The 27,363-nt window shown below is 38.9% G+C and overlaps 1 protein-coding gene across 22 annotated transcripts in view; it reads left to right on the top strand.

Annotated features, from left to right (window-relative positions):
- LOC138753237 (neurexin-3-like) overlaps positions 1-27,363 on the top strand; it is a 2,173,925-nt gene that overhangs the window by 502,888 nt on the left and 1,643,674 nt on the right. The window contains exons 1-2 of one of the 22 annotated variants that reach the window (XM_069916006.1): positions 10,812-10,888; positions 20,053-20,183. The exons of the other annotated variants lie outside the window; for them this stretch is intronic. Of the exons in view, the coding sequence (XP_069772107.1) occupies positions 20,108-20,183 (76 nt within the window). The 5' untranslated portion in view covers positions 10,812-10,888; positions 20,053-20,107. Of the gene's footprint in view, positions 1-10,811; positions 10,889-20,052; positions 20,184-27,363 lie in introns of those variants that run through there. 22 annotated transcript variants of the gene reach the window in all.

Raw genomic sequence — 27,363 nt, 5'->3', positions numbered from 1 at the left:
TGAAAAAAATTAAGGCAGATTTGACTTACCTTTGATTTTAATGGGAGGGGTGAATTGTATTAAAATGAATATATTTCCTTGAATACAATATCTTTTACAATCTATCTAGAGCTCCTTTGCAAAAATTGAATAGGAAATATGCTTTAGGAGGTTTGCAGTTAACAAATTTTCAGAATTATTACAAAGCAGCACATTTGAAATGTATTAACCGAATGTCAGATACTGAGCAATTTCCAGTATGTGTTAAAATTGAATTGTCACAGATATCAGAGAGTAATGTTAAATACTTTATATATAAAAGGAGACCATATTCTTTTAAAGACTTATAATGTACCTGCACTTAAACATTTATTGGAAATTTGGTATTAGAGAGCAAATAATTGGAAATAAGGGTAAAATCACTGCTCAGACCCCTATCTATCGGAATAGGATTATTCACCAGGCTGATACCTGGAATGGCAGGAATGACTTATGAGGAAAGATTGTGCAAATTGGGATTGTACTCGCTGGAGTTTAGAAGATTGAGAGGGGATCTCATAGAGACATATAAAATTCTGGCAGGACTGGACAGAATGGATGCAGATGGGATGTTTCCAAGGATGGGAAAATCCAGAACCCGGGGCCATGGTTTGAGGATAATAGGCAAACCATTTAGGACTGAGATGAGGAGGAATTTCTTGACCCAGAGGGTGGTGAATCTGTGGAATTCATTGCCACAGAGGGCAGTAGAGGCAGGTTCATTAAATATATTTAAGAGGGAATTAGATATATTTCTTCAGTATAAGGGTATTAAAGGTTATGGAGAGAAGGCAGGGACGGGGTACTGAACTTTAAGATCAGCCATGATCTCGTTGAATGGCGGAGCAGGCTCGAAGGGTCGAATGACCTACTCCTGCTCCTATCTTCTATGTTTCTACGTTTCTATGAATAGTGGGAGATTGTTTTGAGAAGGGCATTTTTCTTTCTTTTGCTCAACTTCAAAATAAATTTGGGATATCAGCGAACTCATTATTTGTTTATTATCAAGTGAGAGCTTTGATAAAATAAAATTTTGGACAGGAATTTAAGCTTCCAAGTTTGACTAGGATTGAAAAGTTGATTACAGAAACTTTGAAAAAAGGTTTTATATCAGAAATTGCAAGAGAAGATGAACAAACCTGGTGTTTTTAAAATAAAAGATAAAGGAGAGAAGGAATTTTAACTTTTTATTTTGGAGGAAGATTGGGTAAAGATGTGTGAAGATGCTGTAACTCGGTTGATTAACGTGAGATATAGTTTAGTTAACTATAATCTTTTACATCAATCATATTTGACACCAGAAAAGTTAAAACAATATGGTTTTAGGGATTCAGATTTATGTTTTTGGTGCAGAACACAAAAAGGGACAATTTTGCATTCGGTTTGGTCTTGTGAAAAGGTGCAAAGTTTTTCGACAAAGTATAGAGAATTTTTGGAACGTTTGTACAATACTTGACCCATTGTTTTTTTATGGGATTTATGACGAATTTAAAAGTGGGTTTAAAGCTGGATAAGCTTCAAATTGCATTCATTCGCTTGGTTCTAGCCATGGCTAGAATAACATATAATTTACATAATAATTATTCTTTTTTTTACTAAAATGTGGGAACCATATTTAAAGTATGTGGATCTTAATATACTTTAACTATTTTTTATAACAAAATGTCCCTCACCTTGGTATGTTAACAACTGACATTTGTAAAAGGCTCTGTTAATATGAGATGGTAGGGGTAGATGGTTTTTTTTTCATAGTGGGATGGTTGTGTAGGGGAAGGGGTAGATCACTAATCTATTATTATGTATTTTATAAATAATGAATTGTAATATGGGGTTTTTGTATATAACTGTATTTTATATATATACAAAGTTTTTTAAAAATTTTAATCCTGGAAAGAAATGAACTTAATTCAAAATATGAATTTCTGATGCTTAACAAAGAGTTTTCCAAAAATAAACAACTTTAAAGAACACACAAAACAAAACATAGAAAGATTATTGAAATTGTATTCCCACAGGGCTTCACTTGTTCCCAAGCCATATGGGCATACAATACAGAAAGAGCAAAGGCAGCATAAATACTGCTGAAGTGTGCTTAATGTGTATTGAAGTACTTTGCATTGAGTCTGTTTCATTAATGAGGTTTGTGTAAGAAATAGTCACGAACAGTTTGGAGCTTACTAAAAATAGAATTGCAACGTAGAAAGAATAACACATTGGGGCTGCTTGCCTGGTTAGATATTACACATGCTCTTTGAAAAGGTAAAGACAAAAATAAAAACGTTCTTGTGGATCTATTTTTCAAAGAATGAATGAAAGAAAAATCCTGCACAGGAAAATAGACTATCTTAATGTTGTCATAAAAATACCTTCTAGGTGAACTATAATCAGTTTTCTTAAAGCAATGGTTTTGTCAGGTTTCCCCTGAAAAAGCAAAGCTACCAGCTGCAAATATTGGCATTTCAAACTGGTATTTTGCCACAGAGTAATAAAGAAAAGGTATTGGCTGCCATCGTCACAGTGACTTTAAATCCATCCATTTCCAGACTTTTCTAAAGATTCTGTTGTCCTCTTATTTTAGCTTCTTGTGCAATGCCAGTTTCCACCATGTTACCATTAGGCCTAATAACTCATTTTCAATCCACCTCCTTGACTTTCCTTGCTGCTTTGAACACATGGCTTAAACCATTGGTTCTCAACCTTTTTCTTTCCACTCATATACCACCTTACTAACATCCCTTACTAACCACAGAGTACCTACAGTACAGGAAGTCACTTAAGGTGATATGTGAGTGGAAGGAAAAAGGTTGAGAACCACCGTCTTAAACCTATCACTTTGATATCTCTCCTGGTAGCTTCTTTTGTGACTCAATGGTAAAATGTGGTCAAATCTAAAACAAAATTGTTGGTTAGGTTAATTAGATGCTATAAATTGTCCTTTGTGGAGCTGGGTGGTGTAGAATTGAGGGAAAGGATATTTCTGAATAAATAGGTTGCATTGAAATAATGCAGGCATGAAATTGATAAGCTTGCTTTGAGAGCCGGCTGAGACTTGATGGGCCAAATGTTATTCTTCTATGTTGTGAGGAAATATAAGAAATAACATGAGAAACTTTCCTATGCAATGGAATGGAAAATATTAAAATATGAAATTCTGCTTTGAAAATTGAATAACTCAATGTTGCCATTGTCTTCTGAAAACAGTGGGTCTATGAGGTTCCTCCTGAGATAGCAAGGCCACCAGAGGCCACCTGCTCGTCATTGACAGCAGGTGTTTTACCTTTCAGGTTATTGAATTACTCTTTCCTTGAACTGTAGACTTGTGGACTGAATAGCTTTAACTTAGTGCAATCGTATGGCAAAAATTGACTAGCTTATTAGTTCTTCATTAACTCTCATAAATTGATCTGGTGGACATATTAATTTGGATGTGGCATTCTACATACTGTAGCCAGTAGAACAGTCAAATTTAGACCTATCTCCTCAGTAGATCAACCATAACCATATAACCATTTACGGAGCGGAAACAGGCAAACATGATTTAACAACATTTGGAATAGCAAGCAAAAGTGCATTGTGTCATAATATATTATTAAAATCACATTGTGTAATCAATTTATTAAGGCAACACATTAACAAGCTGTGATCATGTGGGATCCTATCACCACTGTATATATTTGTACATATTTGCATGTAGTGATAGTGATTGGCTGAGAGCTTTAGCCACCCCTACTGGCAGGTCATAGAGGGCTGCACCTCACCAGACTCAGGTCAGTCTGGACTGGTCGACCTTGATGTACTACGCAATAATTTTTCATTCTGGAATATGACTGAACAAGCCTTGGTTTGAGTCAACAAGTCTTTGGGTCATTCGACACGCTACATAAGCAAAGGCATAATTTGCCATCATCTGTAACATCACATTGATAACTTCCAACATGATTGTCTCCATTTAACATACTAAGTTCCTAGCTTAAAACAATCCACAAAGAAGAACCTGCAGTGAATTACTTGTCATTGAAAGGAATCCCCCAAATATTATGCGCCTTACTATAATTGTGAAGGAACATTTATTTTTCTCTTTTCCCTTAAAGCAAATTTCATATGCATATCTTTTGTTTTGAAGATGATTTGTCATAGAACTGCTGAGATTGAACAATGTCATATAGTTTGTAAAAATACAGAACTATGCATCGTTATGGCCTGAGGCAATGAAATATCCCTGTTGAACAGAAACCTGTGAAACTGCAAAGATGTTGGTTTCTATTCTGCCTTTTGGCAGTATCAAGTATCAATTTGTTATTCCCCACAGAAAAAAATTCTCCAGGCAACAAACGTTTTCTAAAATATGAGTTTTATTTGCTTGTTCAGTCATATTCCACAATGAAAAGTTATTGCCTAGAAATGGGAGCACCTAGTGGACGGCTATTTATGGGCAGATTAGGCATAAAATCTGTTTTGCCCACACTTTAAATCATTCATATTTATTTTTATTGGAAATCTCACTCCTTATGAAATTGGACCAGCACTTCTGATAGCTGTCATTTTTCTGATATTTTTCATTCAGTGAATTTGGAAGATTTTGGTGCCTATTGGAGGATTGAGATTCATTGAAAGGTCAATACTGTTGTCTTAATAATGAGTGTTTTATATCTGCCCCTAAATCATCATGTTGTACAAAAAGAATTTGTGGAAATTGGAGGAGCCACATCTTATATCCCGTCTGGGCACTCTCCAATTAGGCAGCATTAAACTTCTCTCCGAGTCTCCCTATCCCTTGCCTTTCCTCCATCTCCCCACCCCTTTCCCTTCCCTCTCCTATCATAGTCTCTCCCCATCACCTCAGATTTTTTTCTTCACTACCCTCCCACCTATATTTACAATGACTTCTTGTGCTCCTCCCCCTGTCTCTTCTTCCCTCCTCTCCCCCCCCCCCCCACCTTTTTCTCCCACTCTTTTTATCCAGGCCCTCCATTTTTTTCCCCATACGTTAAGGCTCAGGTCCAAAATGTTGGTTACCCTTTGCTTTCTATTCTTGCTGAGTTTCTCCAGCTCCTTTGCAGTGCACTCGATACCAGCATTTACAAACTTCTCCATGTTGCAAGTTGCATTGATCTAGTATCTGCACTAATGGTGGCTCCATATAAAAATAACACAGTCAATCCTTTTTTATGAAGGACATCATTGTAACTTTTAATATTTTTCCATTTTGTCCTTATTTAATTCCAACTAGGATGTTACCTCATAAGCCTTGCATGGTTGTGCAATCCATTTTCAATTGAGAACTAAATTTTAATCCCTTTATACTTTAGGACTAATCCTAAATTGATGCTCCAAATCAATTTATATCACAGCTTTGTACTGTAATTTATAAATATGATTCAGCTCTCATACATTTTCTAATTTAGGGTAGGAATGGTGTAAGATGGGTGCTTGATGGACAGTGCCTTGAGGGGCCAACTATGAGTCGTTCTTGTCTTCACACATGGAAATTTGAGGAATCACTGTAGCTCAACTATTAATTAGTGTAATACACCTCTAGATTGCAATGCAAATCTCTTATGCGATCTGTAATCCTAACGGGGCCAAGCAAAATATAGCATCATATTAATCCTCTTTCCTATCTGCTGGAATCCTTCTCCTCATCTCCAACAAACTCCCTGCTGAGGTGGAGTTAACAGCCCCACCTTTATGATCTCACACAACTTTGATGATTGAGTTAAACCACACAAACATTTATGTGTACGTGCACTCCCGGCTGCAAACCATCACTCATGTAAATGGAAGTATATTTCTTATATTCAACATAAACTGTGAGTCCATAGCACCATAGAACACTACGTCACAGAAACAGGCCCTTTGGCCCTTCTAGTCTGTGCCTAATCCCACTGTCTTACATCTGGACCATATCCCTCCAGACAACTCCTGTTCACGTACCTGTCTGGAACTGTTCTTAATCTTAAGATTGAGCATGCATTTATCCATTCAACTGGCAGCTCGTTCTACAACTTCAGTACTCTCTGGGTAATGAAGTTGCCCCTCATGTTGTTTTTAAATGTTTCCACTTTCACCTGTGTCATTTAGTTTTTGTCTCAGCAAACATCAGTGGAAAAGGTTTGCTTGCATTTACTCCTAAGAAAGAAATAGATAATTTCCCCCTTTCTTGGAATTTGCCTCTCATCAAATTGAAGGTGACCACTGTCACCAGGCACAACCTTTGGCTTAACTCAGGAAAGGATGTTCAGAGAACAAAATCTCAAACCCAGCAGTAATCTCATGGTCTACACTTAAGTGATTTGTGTGTTGGTACTTTTCATGCATTAGTTGTGCTTGATATGTGAAAGAAAAAAGAGAGATAAATTATCATTGTGCATTTTAAAAGTACTTGCATGCAGATTCAATGCCATGCCTCAGAAAAAGAAACAACATTCATGAAGTAGAAATGTCAAGTGTAAATTTATAACCAAATGGTTGCATATTTCATAATGTCTGTCAGAAGAGTGCCTTAATATATTAATATAGCCCACTTTAAATACACAAAAGCTGTATGGTAAGATTTTACAATCTAAATCAACAATCTAACATTTACACAGCTTCAGCTCAATTCCTGAGCTTCTGAGGACCTGTAATTTCCAAAGATTATGTTTTATCTTTAGTCTTCTTGGAGTTGAAAATCCAGAGCAGGTACAGGAAAATCATTCCACAACTTGTTTTGGGGCATACATGGCAAATATATGTTGTCTTAGTTCTGATCTCTTCATTTGTTAGGACAGATCCATATCTGGTTCTCCAGTGAGAAGATCAATTTTTAGTATTGTGTTGATGTTTTCTAATCAATTGGCATTGTAAAAAAGGAGAGCTGGAAGGAAATTAAATATTACATAGCCACATCTCGTACAATACGATTAAAAATGTGGAGTGAAATGCGGTAAAACCACTTTCAGTGCTATTTCATGTAATTTTCCAACCCAATTTCTTCATCAGATATCATTCTCTATCCAATGCTATTTTTTAAGCATTGCTTAGGAATTTAAAGCAATTTGTCCTTTAAGTAATTATTGTTAGACATTCCTGGGATAAGTAAGTCTTCATCGCACATTCTAAGGTGCTGGAAAGGAAAGTTAAGTACTTATTTTTATTCTTCAGTCCTCATCCTGTACCAATTAGTCTTCCCCATGGACCTTAAATTCACCCAAATCCTGAGAACTATCCATCAATTTCACTTCCAAGCCCAATGATTTTTCCCTGCCCTCATCCTGATTTTTATTCCCACCCAAGCCACTTTTGATAATGCTGATCTCTCCCTCTACTTCCTAAAACGATCTTACTTTTTTCCTGCTCACACCTGAGAACAAAAGAAACAGAAGAAATAAGCTTGTTTACATAAAAATGCCTGGAGAAACTCATAAAATCATGAAGTGCACTTTATGTGGCAAGAATAAAGAGAGATGACCAATGTTTCGGGCCTGAGCCCCTCATCAAGGTATGAGCTCAAAGGAGGCAGTCGTCTGAATAAAATGGTAGGGGTGGGGAGAGATATGGGGAGGAAAACAGGGCCACAGCCAAGAGGTCTCATTGATGGATAGAGGTGGGAGGGCCAGAGATAAATTTTGATTTATTGTCAAAAGTATATATTGTATATATTATTGTATATGTTATTGTATATATAACATCACATACATCTTTCCTTCTGCGGGCAAGGCAGAATTATCACTCATTGGCAGTACAAAAGAAACATAAACAAATAAAGAAATGTAAATAACTGTGCAATACTATGAAAAAAACCAATAAAGTGCACAGGTAAGAGTCCTTAAATGAGTCCCTGATTGAGTGTTGTTCAGGAGGCTGATGGTGGAGGGGTAGCAGCTGTTCCTGCACCTGGTGGTGTGCATCTTGTGGCCCCTATGCCTCTTTCCAACAGCGAGAACAGAGCGTGTACTGGGTGTTCTCAATGGTGGGGAGAGTTTTATCTGAAATGAACTGGGCTGTGTCCACTATCTTTTGCAGGTGGTGCGAGGAGATCAAAGTGGGGGGGGGGAGTCAGTGGGGGTGGGGGTGGTGTGGAGGGGTGGGGGTATCAGAAAAGAGTTATGGGGAGAAAGCTTGAGCTTGTATTGGATTTTCCATTCAATACAATATTGGACCATCTTTTGCCTCTCTTTTACTATTTCAGTATTTTTTATTGAAATTTAAATTGAAGTTCCACATCGAAAAAAGTCCAAAAGAAATACATTACACTTAGATCATACCAATTTATCCCTCGTACTCCACATTATCAATAAAACAAATTATATTACTGTAATATTTTATTATTTCATAAAAAGATCTAAACTCACTACCAAAAACAAAGCTGTTTAGCAAGAAGAAAAATAGAGAATTCCTTATCAAAGTGATAAATTACCTTATTAGTTAACATTTCAGCATTCATTCTGAAAATAATTCATAAAAGGTCCCCATAGTGTTTGAAAATTTAAATTAAAATTAGAAATTGAGCATGAGTAGGCGAAGCAAAGTCTTTTCATCTGAGCAACACTGCCTGCCTAGCCATCAGAGAAGTAAAAGTTAATTCATACAGATCAGATACTGTTAGAGTTATGCCACTCTCTTCAACTATACCAAACAAGGCAGTTAAAGGATTAGCCTTAACATGAATTTTAAAAAATACAAAGAAACTTTAAAATACTTCATTCCAGTATTTCTCAAAATAATATGGCTTTGGATATGTGAGCTCCAAGGACTATTTTAAATTGTAGGAGGGAGTAGTGGGCACATAAAGATGAGGTATTAACCAATTTGAAAATTTTATTCCAAGTTTCTTCAGAGATTAAAAGGTGTAGGTCCTGTTCCCAGGTTTTTAATTTTATCTAAAGGAGCCTCTCTTATTCCCAACAACATGCCATTAACGTTAAATATGGAACCATTATAAGAAGATTGCAAATTACAAAATTACATGTATTAAATTCTTATCAGTGCTCATAGGAAATGTACGTAAATGAGATTGCAAAATATCTCTAATCTGTAAATAATGAAAAAGAAATAGTATTTAGTAATCTATATTCTATATTTAACTAACAGTTGTTCAAAAGAAGCAAGACTTCCTTTGATAAATAAATCTTTAAAACACTTAATGCCTAAACTTTAAAAGCTACGTCAATCATGGAAGGTTTAAATAAATAATTAGAAAAAATAGGACTAGAAAGAGAAAATCTCAATCAGCCAAAATGTTTTCTAAATTGTATCCAGACCCTCAAAGTATGTTTAACCTCTGGGTTATCAGTTAATTTAGTTAAAAATAAAGGAAGAGAGGATCCGAGAAGGGAAATAATAGAAAATTTTATATCAGAATTAGATTCCAAATAGATCTATATTGGACAGTATTTTGCCTCATTATCACACTCCTGCATCAAGCATTATTCCCTGTTAATATCTAAAAATATATCAGTCTCTTTCTTGAATATTCGTGATGTTGGAACCTCCATTGCCCTCTCGGGTGAAGATTTTTCTTCTCAATTCTGAACTAATTTGCTGATTCCTTATTATGAAATCGTTCCTTTGATTGAGACATCCCCACCAAAGTAAATAGCTGCATCACATCAGCAGTTCAAGCCTCTTGTCAGCTTATTTTGTCGAAACTGGGTGCATTTGGAGCAAAAAGGTGCCTAGTTGGAGATTTGATAGAAGCATGCAAGTTTATGGCAGATTTAGATAAGGAAGCTGTTGCCATAACTGACAGTGCAAAGACAAACATTGATAGATTCTGGAATCAGATACTAAAGTATATGTGACGGAAAGCATTTTTTTGAACCTCCTGCCTACTAAAGTGATGGAGACAGAGATTCAATAATTTCAAAAGGGAATTGAAGAGGCTCTTGAAGGAAATAAACTTATCTAACTACAGTGAACAGCAAGAGAATGGAACTGACTGGATTGTTCCTCAGACTGGCGTAGGCAAGATGCTGAATGGTAGATGAGATTAGTTTGGGACAAAGTAACATGGTGATAATGTTGCTGGACCAGCATTTAGAGAATTGGATCATTGATCCAGAGGGTTGCAATACCACTGCTCCAGATAGGTCATTTATATTACAATAATTAATTAAAATATGAAAGAATACACTAATATCAGGAATTGAAATTCAGAAATTTGCCTTTCTTACATAGCCTGAACTGGACATAATTCCAGACCAGCAAACGCAGTTTATTGTTGACTGCCTTCTCATTTCAGAGACAATTTGGGATGGACATTAAATTCCCTGTGATGTCCACATTCAACACACAAATGAAAACATATTAAACTTCTGTCCTCTTTGCTGTCTTAGATGGTGTGAATGACCTTGAAGAGCTCACTTGTCCTATTCATTTGTTATTCCTCATGCAACATTCACCTGTGCCCCCAAAAATGAAATTGCCTGGTCACGTTTACCCTGCTTTGTGGAAGTTTGGTGTATGTAACTTGACAGTCTTATATCTCTCCTCGTTATTTCTTATTCCCATTTTTGTTATTCCTCCTCACTGTTTAAAACCCTTGAAATAGTTAGCCACCTCGAAAGCACAATGTATGCGTACTGTTAAACAAGGAAGTCTGCAAACGCTGTGATTATAGTGCAACACATAAAGGAGGTTGCGTTAGTTTGGGATCTTATCACGACTGTATATATTTGTATATATTTACATATGGCGATAGTGATTGGCTGAGAGCCGTAGCCACACCTTCTGGCAGGTCATAAAGGGCTGCACCTCACCAGACCCAGGTCAGTCTGGACTGGCCGACCTTGAAGCACTACGCTCCAGTGTTTTGTGAATAAAAGCCTTGGTTTGAGCCAACAAGTCTTTGAATCATTCGACGCGCTGGAGTGGTGCAGAAATTCAGGAAGTAAGGGTTCAGCCCTGATCCTTTCATCAAGATATGAGCAAAAATCAGTAGGCACCTAAATAAAGATGTGGGAGGAGGAGAGGAGAGGAGAGGAAGTGGTGGGGGGGAGCACAGACTAAAAGGTAAGAGGTCATTGTGGATATAGGTGGGAGGGTAGAAGAAAAAAAAGCTGAAAATTGATGGGGGAGGGTAGCTCTCTGAATGGAAAGGAAGTGGCTGGGAAACTGGAGGAAAGGAAACATAGGTACTAAATAGGGAAACAGAGAGACCCGGGGAGGGGTTTAACAGAAACTGGAGTCAATGTTAATGCTGTCTGGTTGGAGTGTCCAGACAGAATGTTAAGTGTTGTTCCTTCATTTTGCAGATAGTTTTGGTTTGGCAGTAAATTAAGCCAAGGAAAGACATGCTGATGTATGGAATTAAAATAGTTGGCCACAGGGATGTCCCTGTAATTGCAGACTAACCTGCAAATTTGTGGAATCAGTAGTCATTGCTTACCGGTCTTTCTCTCCCAAAATTCCACCTAATATTCTTAAAATAATTTACCTTGTCTTCAATGTTATCCACCAAATCTGTTTGGCAAGATCTCCCGGTGAATTACTGACAACAGCATCAATAACATAGTTCATTCCTGGGTGAGATATTCTTCTTCATTGGCACATCTATTTTGCATCAAACTCATATAAATATGTCAACAGGTTTGCAATGGAAAAACTTCAAAAATTGTCAGATGTTTTCACCTCATTGGTTTGAATAACAAGTCACTCACAGAAAAACAATTTAACACTGAAAACTCAGAAAGAACATTATTTAGAAGACCAATTACACTAACCCAACATTCATTGTAGGACCTCTATACATGACTCCACATGCTTCATACTTCTTCATTTGAGCACTTGCTGCGACCAAAACTAATTTCCAATGTCTATATATGTATGTCTGTGTGTGTGTGTCTGTGTGTGTGTGTGTGTGTGTGTGTGTGTGTGTGTGTGTGTGTGTGTGTGTGTGTGTGTGTGTGTATACCTCCCTCGTATCTGTTGTACATAGGCCATGATTCCACTCAGTAAGAAAAAAGTTGTACATGTGCTTGGATTGCTGTCACAGTGGAAGCTGCAAGACCACCTATGTTCTCAACTTCATAATCTCCTGATTAAAAACTCATTCCAGTTTGTTGATCATTAAGAAAGCCACTGATATTACAAGACTAGACTATTTTTACTTCTCCAGTCCATTCAGATTCAAGAATTTTAGCCTGAAGTCATTGTCTATTTGTGAGTACTGTATCCTGATCCACTTCTGACCTACAACTTTACCATATCTCTCACACATCACACTTCCTCACCAAGACCCATGAAAACTGCAGTACCTGTTCTCTCATGTGTACTTCCATGTTTTCTTGGTATTGTTCTACTTTGGACTGTTCTGTGATGACCTCTTCAACCACAATGTACCTCTCCTGTAATAGGCGCAGACTGGGTTTCAGTGAGGGTTTCTTTCTGATGTATGTAGTCAGTGATTGATGTGAGTAGTGGGTGCATACAGCAATTATATAAATCTTTGACTTGGCTTCGCGGACAAAGATTTATGGAGGGGTAAAGTCCACGTCAGCTGCAGGCTCATTTGTGGCTGACAAGTCCGATGCGGGACAGATGTCAAGTCTGAGGAGCTCATGTGCGATGAGGGCAGACCGACGTTCAGGTCGGTGGCTGTCAGCCTTGTCTAGCATGGTTCTGATGTTCCAGCATGCTAGCTTGAGTTTTGTGAGCATCCTTTGAGGGGGAGGACGTGGAGGGAGAGGACGTGGAGGGGGAGGACGTGGACCTGTCCTCGGGCCTGCGCAAAGGAGCTTTTAGGTGGAGTGCAGTGTGCGCAGTACTGGCCCCACCCTTTACACCCATGGTTCGTGTGCCGTGGCCAAGCAAGCTGGGACGTGGCAGCGAGGTCCTTGGGTCGTAGGTTTTATATCGGAGTGGCCTTCTCCTATGCAGGTTTCTTACCCGGGCTGGAGGGGCCTGCAGCATAAACAATGAGCATGTGTTTATGGTGGATGAAAATTCCTATGTCCAATTTGGAAATGGGCAGGATAATTGAATTCAGATTCTTGACGTCAAACCCCATTGTTTGAATTCAAATGCTTAATCAGCCAGTGCCCTAATCTACGATGATTCAACTAAATTCTAGCTGAGGCAGCTCCTGTGCCTAAATTGTTCCACTACCACAGAGTTTAGTCTGGATCGTGGTTCTCAACCTTTTTCTCTCCAATCACATACCACCTTCCACACACAGAGCACCTATGGCATCCTTTGAGATGCCATCCTAAGGAATTACTCAAGGTGGTATGTGAGTGGAAAATAAAAGTTTCAGAACCACTGGTCCAGAACTCTTGAATCCCTGCTTTATTTTAACAGTGGCGTGAACTCAACTATAAAAAGGGAAGAAAGATCATTCCAGCAGTAATGAAGCAGATGTTAATGCATTTTTTGTGTCAGATGCATTTTGTTGTCTTCCTCATCTCAGAAAAATAAAATTGTCTGAACTTGTAGGGATGTTCATTATTTATTACTCCAAATGTTTGAACTTAATTGTGCCGTCTTGCAGAACCTTTTAAAGAGTCATAATTAGGAGCCAATAATAATAATTGCTGTCATTACAGATGTTCAATAAAACTGAGATGCCATGTCTCCACTTGTATGTGAGGAGCATACACTAGGCAGCTGTTTTCTGGGGTGCCTGCTGTGAATGGTATTGACTGAAGAACAGTGACCAATTATGGATTGGTGCTATATAATAAAAATCTAAAGGCTTCTACACCATAGCAATCATTTGCAGAAATTAATATGGAGAATGTAGCAATGATTTTGAATCCATCAGTGTAATAATTAGGGTGCTGCTATCTCAAAGCACCATATAATTTGTACTTTATGGATGAGTAAAAATGAGCAAAGCAAGGGAAGAAAACATGAAATTGATTCCACAACAAATTAGGTCAACAAATTGAGCAGCACGGTTAACGTAGCGGTTAACGCACTGCTTTTGTATAGACTGGAGTTCAAATCCAGCTCTGTTTGTAAAAGTTTGTACATTCTTTCCATCCTGTGTGGGTTTCCGCTGGGTGCTCCGGTTTGCTCCCACCATTCAAAAAAGTATCGGGGTTGTAGGTTAATTGAGTGTAATTGAGTGACATGGGCTAGTGGGCCAAAATGGCCTGTTACCATACTGTATGTAAAATTGTATTCTCCGTCATTAATATAAATAAACTGATTTTGTGGTTCATTATTCCCACTCCTTGGTTTTCTGACAGGGTTTTGTATACAGATGTACAGTCTACTTAATATTGATGCAGGGTACAATCAGACATTTAAACTTTTGCCATTTTTGTGGTACAAAGATATTAAGGGTTGCAGACTGAGACGGGAAGATGGAGATATTGTACAGATTAGTCCTGCTTCAGAGTGTTAATATCTGGCTATTCTAACTTTGCCTTTTATGGAACCTATTGTAGGTAGCTGATTGATGCTTTTGCTGCATGAGAGAAATGACCAAAAAATGTTTGAGAACATTCTAAAAGGAATATAGTAGTCAGAATAGAAATGTGAGGTTTTCTTTAATCGTGGAACAGGTTTGAACATAGAACGTTACAGCATAGTTCAGGCCCTTCAGCCCACGTGCCGAACTACAATTGTCCACATCGGTATATGATCCAAAAGGTTAAACCCAAGGAATTTTCACTATATTAAAAAAAACTGGATACAAAACCGGCTTGATAATAGAAGGAAGAGGATAATGGAGAAGGATTGCTTTTGTAATTAACAGCCTTCGTCGTGTGGAGTACCACAGAATCAGTGCTGGGACCATTTGATGCATTAGAGATTTAGGAAGTATAATGAGTAAGTTAATGGATGACATGAAAACTGGTGATGTCGTTGATCATGTGATGTATAACCTCAGGTTGCAAGATAATATTGACAAGTAGGTAGAATGCACAGATGGAATTGAATCCTGATAAATTTGAAGTGATGATAGGGGGAGCTATGGAGTGGGTGTAGGTCAATGGGACTAGGCAGAAAATAGTTGAACATGGACCCAATGGGCCAAAGGGTCTGTTTCTGTCCTGAAGTGTTCTATGATTCTCAGAACAAAGGACATAGAACATCACAGAGCAGTTCAGGCCCCATGAAGTTGTGCTGACCCATATAAACTTACAAAAAACTAAACTCTCCTACCTCATAAACTTCTCTTTTTATTTCATCCATGTGCCTGGCGAAGAATCTCTTCAATACCCCTATCATTCCAGGCACCCCCAACTCTCTATGTAACAAAAAAAGATTAAGACGGGAGGTTGATTTAAATGATTGGATGCAATTATGTAAGGAAAATATGATGAAAATTATTAATGTTAGGTATAGACTGGTTCAATATAATTTTCAGCATCAATTTTATTTAACTCCTCAAAAATTTAAAAAAGTTGAACCCAGCATTATCAGATTTGTGTTTCAGATGTGATCTTGAAGTTAGTTCATTTTTGCATTCTACTTGGGAGTGTCGTAGAACCTTTTTGGTTAGAGGTAAAATATATTTTAGAGAAAATATTTGGGGTAAAACCCCCATGGGATCCAATGTTATTTTTGTTGGACAATATTAAAGTGGTTAGTCCTAAATTAAGATTAACTATAGATCAAAATGATTTTTTATGATTAGCTTTAGCTGTTTCTATGAAGTGCATAGCCATTACTTGGAAATCAAATATAGACTTAGGATGGAGAGATGGCATGCTGAATTGAATTCTTGTATTCCACTTGAGAAATAACATAATTTATGTAATAAATATCATTTTTTGGAAAAAATGGAGCCCATATTTACAATATGTTGGTTTGAAAATTTGAAGGACTCTCTGAAAGCCCTCAGTTCCATTATTATTTGAATGGAGACATATTTCTTTTTGACATTCTCCTAACTTTCTGCTTTTTCTTTTCTTTCTTTTTTTTGATACTTTAGGGGAGGGTTGGTGGGTGGGGGGGGGGGTGGGAAGGGAAGAAGGTAAGGGTGGTGGGAGGCATGAGGGTATTTTTTAAAAAGAGATCTTATTCAAAATACTGGAGCTAATGCTAGAACCTTTGCAGAAGCTTTGGAGAGTGCCCAAGAGATTTCACTAATGTGTTGTTTTTTTACAAAAAGGCAACAAATGAAAGAACTTGTCAGAACCACATTCTCTCTGGAGGGGAACTGACTATTCCAGGAGGATCATGTGGTTTTGCAAGCAGAGAGAGTCAAACAGGCTTACTCTCAGAGAGAGAGAGAGAGAGAGAGAGAGAGAGAGAGAAAAATCAGTTAACAGTTCAGCAGCAGTAGGTGGGACTGGAACATGACAAGCTGGCATGCTTAAGGAAACTCCCATTTGGAAGACGGGTTGTGAGTGCTTAGTTCTGCCTGGTCAAAGCCCTTGTGGTTCATACAAGAATAAAGGACTGGCTGTCTAATTTTTCACTTGAAATAGGAGAAACAAAAAGGCATTCTGTGGTGACCTGAAAAAAAGAGATTATCATGTAGAGAACCCTGAGGAGGCAAGTTTTGTCAGCAAGACACTGAAGTGGCTGATTAAAAAGGAATCAGTTGTGGGTGTCCTGGAACAACAAATCACTCTCTGAAAACTCACCAGAACCTTCCTGAGCGGTAATCATTTACCTTTCAAGCACCAAAGCCTGGTGAACTTTATAAATATCAAATTCTGTGCACAGTATAAGAATTGCCTGCAACCAGTGAACTTGGAGGAACGAGAAGTGAGATTGGGCTGTGAATCAAAAAACTTTTCTGAATTTACACACACATTACATACACGTGCGCTTAGAATTAGAAGGGGGTTAAGTTAGGTTAGTTAAGTCAATAGAGATAAGTTAAATTGTGATTCTGTTTTCATGTTTAAAGATATTTAAGAGCAACTTTTGTTTAAGTAACCATTTGTCTTGGTGAATATCAATTGCTGCTTTGGGGGTCCTCTGGGCTCCTTACAAGTGAAAGGATCATGTGATGCATTGGAACTTCTGCTTTCAGCCCTTCTGTAGTAAACTCGGTGTCTAAATGTTTTCATCTTGTTTCTTACATAGCAGAAATGCAGTATCCCTTTCCTTCTGCATCATTATTAGCTGTGCCTTCACGGTACATTCTTGATTGTTTACTGTAGTCTGCTGTCTTGTGAACAATGACTTGTTCACTTTCAAAAGATAAATAATCTCCTCCAATTGTTTACATCTTGATAAGGCTGAATCCCTTTCCTCAATAACTACATTCATTTCTTCAAGCAGCTTTCCTTTCTCCGCTCTCTGGCTTTGCAAATTCTATCTACGATTAAATTTCCATTCGTGTTGACTGCTTTTTGGCTTATTCTCTTTGTCACTTTTAAATGTGATTCATTCCAAGTTTTCTGAAAATCAATTTTTTTCAAAGTACAAAGTTAAAATCTTTCTGCTCCTGTTTTTGTGATTATCCAATATTTCTTCTGTCTGAGGCAATATGTAAGCAACTTCTTTCAAGTTTCTTTTGCCATCCTCTCGCACCTTCTGGCTCTCCATCCCATAGGATGATGATTGTTCCTTTCAGTCAGTTTGTGGGGCTTGATATGAGAATACCCCACTCCTCAAAAAGGAACAGCATGTACATGAATGGATTTAGGTGAGTAGGGGTTGGCCAGGTCTAGACCAACCCTCTTGACATTTCCTCCTGAATCTAGCGGTGTGGTGAGGTTCAAGATGGCTGGGAGAATTCTGTTGCAGTGAATTACCAGACAAAGCTTTGATGCAAGGGATGCCCTTTCCGTGCTTCACGGCACGTGTTTGCAAGATGGCCGTTGACCCTATGAGAGGGTTTATCTGTCCTTTGACAGGTCTTGTTTTTCAGCCTGCAGGGTGTCTAGCCATCCTCTAGACCAAGCAAGCCTGGGAGGGAAGCCGGTTTAGTTGCTGACCACTTGACCATGCAGCAGATCGTATTGGGTTTCATGGTACCAGGAGCACTCAGATGAGGGACCTGACACTATTTATGCTTGGCCGTGTACTGTTCCAGATAATAAAGACAATCTCTGGGGTTTTTGTTCTTATTTTCAATACTGTGTTTAAAGGATTTAATGCACACATGGTATTGAAGTGGGTCACCATTGAAAACCTGACTCTCCTTCTTGGTGTGGAAGAGAGACACTGTAGCTAGATTAATAATGCAGTGATTTCATTTTGTTTTTCCATGACTGAGAATACATTGCTCTGTTCACCGTTGCTTGTAGCAGGTAATGTAGCTGGAGATGTCACATGTACATGTACAAACATATTTCTGACTGGAATGTCAAGGGAGCTGCGGCGATAGACTAGAACTGAGCCACAGCTCTGTCTGTGGTTGTTACCACTGATGCTTGTGGATTGGCAACAATGTGCCTTGGGAGAACCTGTCCATGTGTACACATGTCTTGTAACTGTGGAACAGAAGGAACTGCCTTAACTTTAAATGTTTTATTTTCCTGTTGTCCTTTCTCAAGTTATGACTGCACATCATCAAACACTTCAGATCAGTTACTCTGAACACCAGTTACTTCTGAGCCTCATAGTTCCCTCGCCTTGGCCCTTATTAGCAGCAATGTTTGCATCCAGATCCAGCTGTCTCCTTCTCCTTCCTTAGCCGTTCCTCTTACCTCCTTAACCACTCCCCTTTCTTCCTTAACTTCTCCTCCTGCTCTTCTTGTTCTTCTAAGGTATATTTATCCTTAAGCAATTTTTGTTGTGTAATAAGAGCAGCCACTTCAGCCTGAGCCTTTAAATGTGCAAATATTATCCAAGAAACTCTACAGGTTCATTTGCTTCTTCTGCTTCCAACATTTGACCTACTATCACATGGTTGTATTACTTCCTGCATGTCAGATGTTGCCTCAATATTTGACTCTTTCCCTGGTTTGAATTGCACATTCTCTTCACTTCCATTTTGTTACATGCCTTCCCTCATTTCCAAATTGCTGTCTTCGCATTCTGTCGATATCTTCTGCAGTAGTTTTATGAAGTCTTCACTCCCATCAGCCACAGCTGCCTCTTCTTCTATTGCCAGCTTCAGTCTCGCAATGAGAATGGTTTTGACACCACTTGTATCTAGATTCCTTCACTTCAGTTCTGCTTTGAGATCTGCCACCCACATATCTTCAATATATTGATCCTCATCAGCAATGGTGGTCGGGAGCGGCGACCATCTTACACTTCGCTATCAATGTCCATCGAGATCAAGCACCAAGCATGCACAACACAAGCCATTAGCCTACCATTTTTGATGGCTGTGATTTGCTGTGGTCAACAATCAAGTTTCCACCACAGCATCTGTCAATAATATGCTGATTCTCAGGAAGTGGCTCTAGGATTAGAAGCTCTGGACCCCTCTCTGGCTGATATTTAGACCAATAAATGTGGTTTATTTTCAGCAGCCTGCTCTTAGCCACCATATTGTATTTAGTATCACTCCAACCCAGTGGTTCTCAACCTATTTCTTTCCACTCACACACTTTAAATGATCCCTATGACATCAGTGCCCTGTGATTTGTAAGGGATTGCTTCAGGTGGGATGTGAGTGGGAAGGAAAGGCTGAGAATCACTGCTCAAGACCCGATTGTTACTGAAATATTTTGCTTGAGAAAAATTGTCATTGGCCCATTTCCTTTGGAGTTCTGAAACCGTGCACATAACGAGTCCATTAGGGATGATTAAAATAGTGGTTTTCAAACTTTTTCTTTCCATCCACAGAGCAAAGCACCTATGGCATAGGGAATACTTAAAGTGGTGAAAGGATAAGGTTGAGAACTACTGCTTCAAACCAAAAAGGGATGATTTTATATCTTCTCTTTTTCTATTTTCTGTTCCAACTATATTTTTTGTTAACTAAAATGTAGTGACTACTCTCCATAAAATCCACTTGGAGGCTGGGGAAAAGCTCATGTTTGTAACATTAATTCACCATGAAATGGTTTATTTATTAACACACAATAGACTTTTAGCAATCTCTAATAACTTAGTGTTCCAATAATAATAATGACTTTTGTAATGTTCTTCTTTAACATTATATGTGAAATGATCTATAAATAAGTTAACATCCATAGTAAAATTCTATGTGTAAAAATATTTGAGTCTCACTCACCCTCTTGTTAGTCCGTAGACTAATAAACTATGAAGAATCATACCCCAACTCCCAAGCTTGCGCCAAATGAAACCTCTCACACGTGCGCAGGAAGCAACATGGCCACACCCAGCCTATGGACCCCAGAAGCTGCCTAACAAAGGTAAGTACACTCCTATGGCCCCTACACCCAGTACTAGATCGAGTATGACCTCTCCTCTCATGGCTAGTCCATATACTGAGTCAGGAATTTTTCTTGCAGACACCTGACAAATTCTGCTCCATCTGTCCCTTTTGCAGTTAGTCAATACATACATGACATCACATACAACCCTGAGATTCTTTTGTGGGGCAAAAAATAAACTGCACTCAGTGTAAACATGTAAACAAATAAAAACTGTAAACAGATAACAAATGTAAACAAACTGCAATACAGTGAGGGAAAAAATCAATAAAGTGCAAAAGTAGGAGCCCTTCAATGAGTCCCTGATTGAGTTTGTTGTTGAGGAGTCTGATGGTGGAGGGGGAGCAGCTCTTCCTGAACCTGGTGGTCCGAGTCTTGTGGCACTGATACCTCTTTCCTGATTGTGGGCAGTGAGAAAAGAGCGCGTGCTGGGTGCTGTGGATCCTTGATGATAGCTGCTGGTCTCCGATGGCAGCGTTCCCGTATGGCGGGGGGGGGGGGGTTTGCCTGTGATGTTCTGGGCTGTGTCCATTGCCCTTTGCAGGGCTTTATGCTGAGAGATATTGATGTTCCCATACCAGACAGTGATGCAGCCGGTCAGCCATTTTCCGCTACACATCTGTAGAAATTTGCCAGGGTATTTGATATCATACCAGACCTTCGCAAACTTCTGAGGAAGTAGAGGTGCCGATGTGCTTTCTTTATAAAATCATTAGTGTGTTGGGTCCAGGATAGATCCTCTGAGATAGTGACTCCCAAGAACTTAAATTTGCTCACCCTCTCCATGTCTGATCCCCCAATGATCACTGAATCGTAGACCTCTGGTTTTCCTTTCCTGAAGTCAACAATTATCTCCTAAGTTTTGGTGACATTGAGTGGGAGATTGTTGTTGATGCACCATTCAGCCAAGTTTTCAATCTCCCTCTTGTGTGCTGACTCATTACCCCTTTTATACAACACACTACTGTTGTATTGTCAGCGAATTTGTAGATGGTGTTATTATTGTACCGAGCCACACAGAAAGGTGTTCCGGTACTGATGGAGATCCTCACTGATTGTGGTCTGGAGGTGAGGAAATAAAGCATCCGATTACACAGTAGGGTGTTGAGATCATATAGTTTGCTGATCAATTCTGAGAAGATGATGGTTTGAAATGTCGAACTGCAGTCGATAAAGAGCATCCTGATGTATGCATTTTTGGTGTCCACATGTTTCAGGGCTTTGTGTAGAGCCAGTGAGATGGTATCCTCCATAGACTTGTTACTATGAAAGGTGAATTGGTAGGGATCCATGTCACCGCTCAGACAGGAGCTAATATGCTTCAACCCCAGCCTTTCAAAACTCTTCATCACTGTTGATATGAGTGCCTCTGATTGATAGTCATTTAGGCAGGTTACCATACTCTTCTTGGTCACCGGTATGATTGAGGCCTGTTTGAAACAGGCGGGTACCTCCCATCCTATGCCTTTTCATAACATCTAAATCCTGGTACTTGCACCAGCCAGTCCTGTCCTTGCATCAGCCAAGTCTCTGGGATGGCCACAACATAGTCATTACATGCATTGATCCATGCTCTAAATTCATATCCTTTATTCCTAATATTCCTTGTATTGAAATAGATACCCTCTAACTGACCACATTTATGCTTCCACTATTTCCTCTCCTTCCTCTCCTTTTTGCTAATGTTGAGCACGTTTGTTGGCGTGATGAAGTCATCAGGTATAATTATGCTCTCCAAGATTTCCCACATCCTGAAATCGGAGCATTTCACTGCCCTAGGCAGCACCTCCACTGCCTTTTCTTTGTTACTCAGCAAAGATCTTACCTGACCTTACCTGTTGAATGTCCTCAGCCTCTGCTCACTGAAGCCTCTTGAGCCAAAGCCTCTAAATCCCCCCTCCTACACAGGTTTCTCTGCTTGAGCTTCCCTTCTTTTTGAATGCTGCAGGTTTTATCTGTAGCCAAGACTCCAAATAATTGTCTCTCCGCTTACCTTTTAAATTCTCCTGAAACTAAGCCCCTTTCCCAACACTCACCTGTTTCTGGGAGCATCCCAAAATCTATTGATTCCTGAATGATCATTAACAATCCCTCCACAATTTCTACCATTACTTACTTTGGAACCTGAGGGCACAATCCATCTGGTCCAGGAAGCTTATGTACCCTTAGACCATTCAGCTTTCTGAGCCCTTCTCCCTTGAAATAGTAAAATAGCAATTGCACTTACTTCCCTTCCCTAATACCCTTCAACATCCGGCATACTGCTAATGTCTTCTTCAGTGAAGACTTGCAAAATACTCATTTAGTTCCTCTGACATCTTCTTGTATCCCATTATTATTTCTCCATTGTCATTTTCTAGTGGTCCTATGTCTGCTCTCACCTTCTGATCATTCTTTTCTCCTCCATCAAAAGTTCAAAAAAAAAACCTGATTACTATCATGTTTCTGTTAGAGCAGGGGTGTCAAACTCAAATTCACAGAGGGCCAGAATTAAAAACTTGGACTAAGTCGTGGGCCAAACTAAATATTTATTGAAAATTTTCAACAACATCTGCATGTTTTCTCTTCTTTCAACATATGTAATGTTAAACTTTTTCTTATTAAAATAAATGTTTCATAATAGTTTTGGTTAAACTCTTTCCAGAGAAACATTAACAAATGAGAAATAAAATATTCAATAAATAATATTTCTCTATAGCCTTTAAGCTCCTTTTAAATGTATTTTTTTTCACAAGCCAACAAGTCAAAAAAATAATAACTTGCTTCAATGACAAACAGGTTTGTCTTTTAAAATGATGAACATATAGTCTGCCTCCTACTTGTCTTGAAAGGTCCTGTTTTCTGTCTTTAGTTTGGCTATTTTTCGTAAGGGGTTTATTACATGTGAGTTAGGCGACAGGTCGCAGATACTAATGAAAGTAAAGAGAGGAGGTGGGGGCGATTAGCGGGCTGACGGGCCGGTGCCAACGCATTTGCAAAGCATTCTGGGATTTGTAGTATTAGCTGTGCATGCGCTACACTGGCGTGGCGGCCGGCGGGCCAGCTCTAATACATATTTGATATGATCTTGCGGGTCAAATATAATTATATCACGGGCCAAATTTGGCCGGCGGGCCTGAGTTTGACATGTGTGTGTTAGAGGGACCTTGCTGTGCACAAATTGACTGATATTTTTCAAACCTTGTAACCCTGATGGCACTTCTAAGGAATGGATTGGCTGAAAATCATGTTGAAACATTCAGAAAGGAATGTGAAAGGCAAATACAATTGTTTCTTTACTCCAATGCAAAAAGTTCTGTAAAATACTAATTATAAATCCTCTTCATGTCTCCCCATTAAACTGAAGGTGGGAATTCTTTGATTTTGTGATTCCTCTTGTCTGTTGATACCAAAACTGGTACAAAGTGGTCATTTGTTGGATGAAGGAATAAATAATTTTCCTTTTATTACAGATTTTGAGTATAGAGTATTTCACCATAGTGCAGGCTTATTAGCCCAACTTGTCCACCTGAATTAACAAAGCACCATTTTTATCAGTGATTTTTTTTTCTGATTTTTTTTCTTTTTCATATGAGGAATGTTTGATAGCTTGTCACCTGTACCCATTGGAATTTAGGAGACTGGTGGTGGGGTGGGGTGGAATCTCATTGAACCATATCAAATGTTGAGTAAATGTAGAAAGGATATTTCCCATAATGGGAAAGTCTAGGACTAGAGGGCACAACTTCAGGATTGAAGTGTGTCTGCTTAGAACAAGATGAATTTCTTTCGTCAAAGGGTAGTGAATTTGTGGAATGAGTTGCCACAGGCAGTTGTGTCATTGAGTATTTATGGGAGAGATTGATAGATTCTTGATTTGCCATGGCATCAAAGGTTACAGGGAGAAGGCCAGGCAGTGGAGCTGAGAGGGAAAATGGATCAGTGATTGTATGGCTGGACAGACTTGATGGGCTGAATAGCCTATTTCTGCCCTGTCTTATAGTCTAACTGCATTGCTCTCTTTGAAATTGTCACCTGTACCCATTGGAATTTAGGAGACTGGTGGTGGGGTGGGGTGGAATCCCATGTTTCTTATCTGAGAGAACAGATGATGTTTCAGTTTAATATTTTGTCCTATATCTTTGAGAATGCTGAATTACTTCAGTGCCATATCGGAGTTATAAAGCAAGACTATACTGTACTTGTACAGAGGGATGTGAATCTGCAGAATATGATCAGTTGTGATAGTTTCTCTGTAAATGTAAAGGCTGAATGCTTGACTTCCAATAATTCTCAAGTTCCAGGTCAATTAGTATAATTTACTTATTTAGTGTAGCCAGTTTAATATGGTGGCTTCTACAGCTCCACCAGCTGGAAACAAGCCATCTCTTTTGATTGGATGGAAAGAGCTACAGTGGGTAATAGTCAGAGGGCAGGGGGTTTGAAAGTGCAGGGGTGGGGAGAGAGGGCTATCTCATTGTTTCTTCCATGATAGAAAATATAGGAGATGAATAGTCAAGTGGTAAGAAATCTGGAGAGAAGATGATGTGCATTAAAGTTCCTTTTATTCTTAACCCATGAGCATGTCAATGTCAAAACCTTTTTATTTTGTGCTACCAGGTTAGGAACTTGCTCAACCTATTTGATGTATATAGAGATTGTATTGTCAGTTTATAACATACTGCACAACCCAGATTAAGCTGTCACATTCTCAACTGAAGCAAATTTGTGTTTAAAACCAGCTGGATGTAAAATCCTGCAGGCAAATACTGAAATGTTTTAGATCTGAAAAACGAGAAGGACTGCTGGTTGTTTCTTTCCAATTTTATATAAAAATGCTTTCTTTGATATCTTGAACGCTGGATGCATAATTCATGCGCAAAAATGTTTTATTACCATAGTGCAAAGGAAATGACATTTAGTAATTTGATATAAACAGAAAAACAGGGAAATATGTTTAATAAAAAGGAAGAAAATTGCAGCATAGGTATAAAATTGACGGGCAAGGAAAAGGCCAGCTGGTTCATCCAATCTGGCCCACACAACCAGCATACCTGGAGTGGCATCATCATTCAGCACCCATCAGGAGTGAGTGCAGAAATGACTGACCAATTTTGGAAGGAAACTTTATTGTTGTGAGAGGGTAAGGAAATGTGCAAGTTAAACACATCTCTTGCTCTACACATTCTCAACATCTTGGAGAGAACATGCTCTTGCTAGTTGCATTTGCTTTCTGATGCATTATTGGCTGCTTCATTAGTCATGGAGGGATAGAAATAGCTTTGCATTGTTTTTAAAGTGTTGCATTTCCCAGTCAACCTTGGACTGGTCAAATTGTATGAAAGGTGAGAACTTTGAACACTGGATACAAACCTTCAGATGTAATTATGTGCCATAAGTTTTTCAAAATCGCACAATCATTACAGCACAGAAGGAAAAGATTTGACCCATCAAACGATGTTTGCCCCATCTTTGTGGCCCTAAGGTGGTGCCGGTGATGACAATGAAGAAAGTTTATACAGTGTTAGGTAAAAACATCATGAGCTGGGAATGTAGAGGGAGTCACCCAGTGCTGGGCCGTAACAAGATGCAGTTGTGACCTTGTACTCTCAAGATAAGAGTGGGAATGACAAATTGATGTGCAGGAGGCTAGCAGAGAGGGACAGCAACAGTTTATTCATTGGACAATGTCATGGTATGATAATTTACTAAGTACGTATCCTAAGGTATATAAAAAACACCACTTGCTGATAACGGCAGAATGCGCCTTCTCCAACTAACACTGTTAGTTGCAAGTGTTACAATCCGGCAATAAAGAACAAAGAACCTTGATTTCGACTCAATCTGGTGTTTGACTCACTCATTCATGAACAAAGCAGACCTAACAACAGGTATACTCCAATTGATGAAGGTTGACCATTCTTGGGAAACCTTTTGAAAACCGAAAATTCATAAAGCAAAGACCCATTGGAGGCAATTTTTGTAAAAGTGAAAACCTATTATAAACCTGTAGGGCACTATCAGTAACCACCAAGACTCAGCTGAGGGAACGATAGCCTTTAATAAACAGAGGAACCTTGCTGGCCCAGATCCAGGAGGTACAGGAATGGCGGGAAGGGAGAGGTGGCTCGACCTTTATGGCCCAAGACCACGGGGGAAGAGTCATAGGGTATGAGTCATCAGTGGGCGGGCCAGCTCTATATATACAGTCGTCAACAATAACTATATACAATGGAAGAAAAATATCCCCACAAAACCCATAATTTCTTTGTAAAAGTGAACAGGATTTCTTCGTATAAGCAAATTTTTATAAAGCAAGTATTTGTAAAGAGGGATTTATCTGTATACATAGAATACAATAAAATTCTTGGTTGCTGCAGCAACAGGTATACAAAATACACTAACAAGCAATAAGTATAAATGAAATTACCAAGTGAAAACAAAAATCTAAAAGGATAGATTAATGCTCATAGTTAGAGTTAGGTTTTAAAAAAAGTGTTGTTACAGATGCTCAGGTAGGTTTTGGTTGAACTGGAGTAGTGCAGTGATTAGGATTGTAGATGTCAGGTTCAGGAACCTGATAGGTGTTGGATAAAAATCTGTTCTTGACCCTAGAAGTGCTAGACTTCAGGTTTCTTTACCTTCTGCCTGATAGTAACAGTGAGAAGAGGATGTTCCAGGGTGTTGGGGGTCCTATGTGATGTTGGCTTCCTTCTTGAGGCATGTCTCACAGAGAGGTCTTGCATAAAGTTGCAATTGATATTGTCAGTTTCAAAGCACCGCACAATTTGGTGTGTGGTGGAGGGTGAAGGGGAAGGAAATCTTCCAGATCTATAATAAGCACTCTTGGCAGGATGGACAGCAAAGCTTCTGTCTTACATTTCCAGTGATCTGAGTTCGATCCTAGCCTTTGGGCTGAATGTGTGGAGTTTGCATATTATTCCTGTGCCCCTATGAGTCTCCTCTGGACGCTCCAGTTTTCTCCCACACCCCAGAGGTGAAATGCCCATAGTTACTTGAATAGGTGAATGGTGGAATCTAGAACAATTGATAAGAATGTGGGAAGAATTAAATTGAAGTAATGTAGAGTAAGGGTGGAACGGTTAGGATAACAATTAACGCAATGCTGTTACAGCACCAGCGATCGGGACCAAGTTTTGAATTCCGCTCTGTCTGTAAG

This window comes from Narcine bancroftii, chromosome 2, assembly GCF_036971445.1.
Source record: "Narcine bancroftii isolate sNarBan1 chromosome 2, sNarBan1.hap1, whole genome shotgun sequence".
Lineage (NCBI taxonomy): Eukaryota > Metazoa > Chordata > Chondrichthyes > Torpediniformes > Narcinidae > Narcine > Narcine bancroftii.
Note: the sequence above shows the minus strand (reverse complement) of the source record. Positions and strands in the feature narration are given on the sequence as shown.